The sequence below is a fragment of the Chaetura pelagica genome, unplaced genomic scaffold (assembly GCF_000747805.2).
Source record: "Chaetura pelagica isolate M959 unplaced genomic scaffold, ChaPel_1.0 scaffold1560, whole genome shotgun sequence".
Lineage (NCBI taxonomy): Eukaryota > Metazoa > Chordata > Aves > Apodiformes > Apodidae > Chaetura > Chaetura pelagica.
This window is the reverse complement of record NW_009951747.1, coordinates 7186-9778: the sequence shown is the minus strand read 5'-3', so window position 1 is coordinate 9778 and position 2593 is coordinate 7186. Positions and strand designations below refer to the sequence as shown.

Here is a 2593-nt window from a genome sequence, read left to right as displayed (position 1 = left end):
TCCAGAACCCCCCAACCTGCCCCCCACAGCTCAGGAGGGTGGGAAGGGCTGAGAGGGGACGTGGGGATGAGGAGACACCAGCAGGAGGGTCTGATGCTGCCAGGAGGAGCTTGTGCTGCCAGAGCAGGCAGGGCAGGCAGGGATGCTGCTCCTTGGACAGGAACTGTGAGTTCCCATCAGTGCCCACCTTGGAGGAGTCAGGAGGGTCCCCAAATCCCCCCAACCCTTTTGTGGAGCAGGGAACATCTAGATTCCATAGAATCCCAGCCTGGTTTGGGTTGGAGGGACCTCAAAGCCCACCCAGTGCCCCCCTGCCTGGGCAGGGACACCTCCCAGCAGCCCAGGCTGCTCCAAGCCCCATCCAACCTGCCCTTCAACACCCCCAGGGATGGGGCAGCCACAGCTTCCCTGGGCAACCTGGGAGCACAAGGGTGACCAGGAGCAGCTGGGGGAGCTGGGGGTGCTGATCCTGGAGCAAAGGAGGCTGAGGGGAGACCTGCTGGCTCTGCAGCTGCTGAGAGGAGGTTGGAGCCAGGGGGGTCGGGCTCTGCTCCCCAGGAACAAGCCCTGGGCCTCAAGTTGTGCCAGGGGAGGTTGAGGTTGGATCTGGGGAACAATTCCTGCCTGGCAAGGGGTGTCAGGGCCTGGCCCAGGCTGCCCAGGGCAGGGGGGGAGTCCCCATCCCTGGGGGGGTTTCCAAGCCCTGGGGATGGTGCTGAGGGACACGGGGCAGTGGGGAATGGGCAGGGCTGGGGGATCCTAAAGGGCTTTTCCAACCTGGACAATTCCATGATTCTATTCTACAACTAAACCAGCCCAGGGGTTGGGCTGGACATGATGGAAGGAGGAGGATGCCCCATGTCCAGGAAGATGGTCTGACCTTGGCCATGACCTTCTGGGAATGTTCCTGCACAGACCCAGCTCAGGAGCTGCACGTTCTCCCTCTGAGCTCAACACAGGGACAGGAGCCCTGAAGGTCCCTTCACACCCAACAACTTCCAACCCTTCCTGGCCTGCAGGGAGCCCAGGAACCAGCTGAGACACCAACCTCCCTGTTTCCAGGAGGAACAGAAGCTGCTGCACCCAGCCCTGCAGCCTCCTGGGCAGCTCCCACTCACCCCAGTCACCCCCCACTCATCCCAGTCACTCCCAGCACACGGAGCCACATCAGCATTCCCAGGCCATGGATGTCAACACCAAGAGATAAGAGCAAGGCCACCAGCAGCTCCTGTGGAACCACCCAGAGCCCTTGAACCTCCAGCTCCCCCAGCCCAGCACTTGGTTTTGCCCAAGCATGGAAGGAAGAGCACGAAGCCAGAGGGTGCTGGGCTGGGGGGGCAGGGGGTCGTGTCACACCAGGTCACACCAGGTCACACCAGGTCACAGCCTGGTGTTTCTGCACCAAACCCACCAGCAGGAGCTCTGGGCCAGCCCAGGGCTGGGGGAGGGAATCACCAGGGGGGAAACCCTCGTGTCCCAGGAGTGTCCCAGCCTGGGACCAGCTGGGGACAGTGACACGAGTGGCTCTGAGCTGGCCCAGCACCAGCCTCCCCCACCCCCAGCAGGGCAGAGGTTTGGGATGGAGAGAAGGTTCAGGGTCTGGATAAAGGGAGAGCTGGGTTTGGACCAAGTTCTGGACAACTCATCCCTCTTTCCTTCCCCCACCCCACCAGGCTGGTCACCCCAACCTGGCTTGGGATGGATCTGGAGCATCCAGGTCCTCTTGGCCAGAGGAGAAAGCAAAGGGCAGGAGGGCTATGAAATTGTGCAATCCCAGCTGGTTTGGGTTGGAGGGACCTCAAAGCCCACCCAGTGCCCCCCCTGCATGGGCAGGGACACCTCCCAGCAGCCCAGGCTGCTCCAGGCCCCATCCAACCTGCCCTTCAACACCCCCAGGGATGGGGCAGCCACAGCTTCCCTGGCCAACCTGGGCCAGGGGCTCCCCACCCTCACAGCCCAGAATTTCTCCCTCCCATCTCAGCTCCAGCTCCCTCTGCCAGCTGGAAACCCTTCCCCCTGCTCCCATCCCTCCCTGCCCTTGTCCCAAGCCCCTCCCCAGCTTTTCTGGGATCAGCAGGAGATGGAAAAGGCCTTTAGGGGGATCTCCCAGAGCTGACAACTCCCCATCCCTCCCCACAACCTCCCAGGTCCCTGCTCCCAGACATTCAGGAAAGGTCCATCCCAAGCAACTCTCCAGGCTCCCTCCACAGTCCCTCCTTTTCCAGGGAAGGGGAAAACTCTCCCACAACTCCTCTGAAATCCCTGCAGCCTCAGAAGGTCCAGGAAACCCTTTGTCCTCACCGTAGCAGAAGACAGACTTCATGTGGTCCTGCTTGGCCATGCCCAGCATGGGCAGCATGGTCCCCAGGATGGAGTTGAGGAAAGGCACCATTCCAAACACTGGGAAGGAAGCAGGAGGAGCCTCGTTAAACCTGCCCCCCCTGGGAGGGCTGGAGACAAGAGCCCAGCAGGGGAGTCCCCAGGGACAAGGCCCAGGCAGCTCCAACTGCTGCTGCTTTTCAGGAGCCATGATCCCACCTGCAGGGACCCCCTGACCCCACCTGCAGGGACCCCCCGACCCACCCGCCGGGAG

At 62.3% G+C, this 2593-nt stretch overlaps 1 protein-coding gene across 1 annotated transcript in view; it reads right to left on the bottom strand.

Moving 5' to 3' along the window:
- Positions 1-2593, bottom strand: part of LOC104386251 (maestro heat-like repeat-containing protein family member 1) — a gene marked incomplete at its 5' end in the record, with an annotated part of 45205 nt that overhangs the window by 40078 nt on the left and 2534 nt on the right. Inside the window, 1 exon segment of the mRNA XM_009994863.1 lies at positions 2302-2400. Coding sequence (XP_009993165.1) covers positions 2302-2400 — 99 coding nt within the window.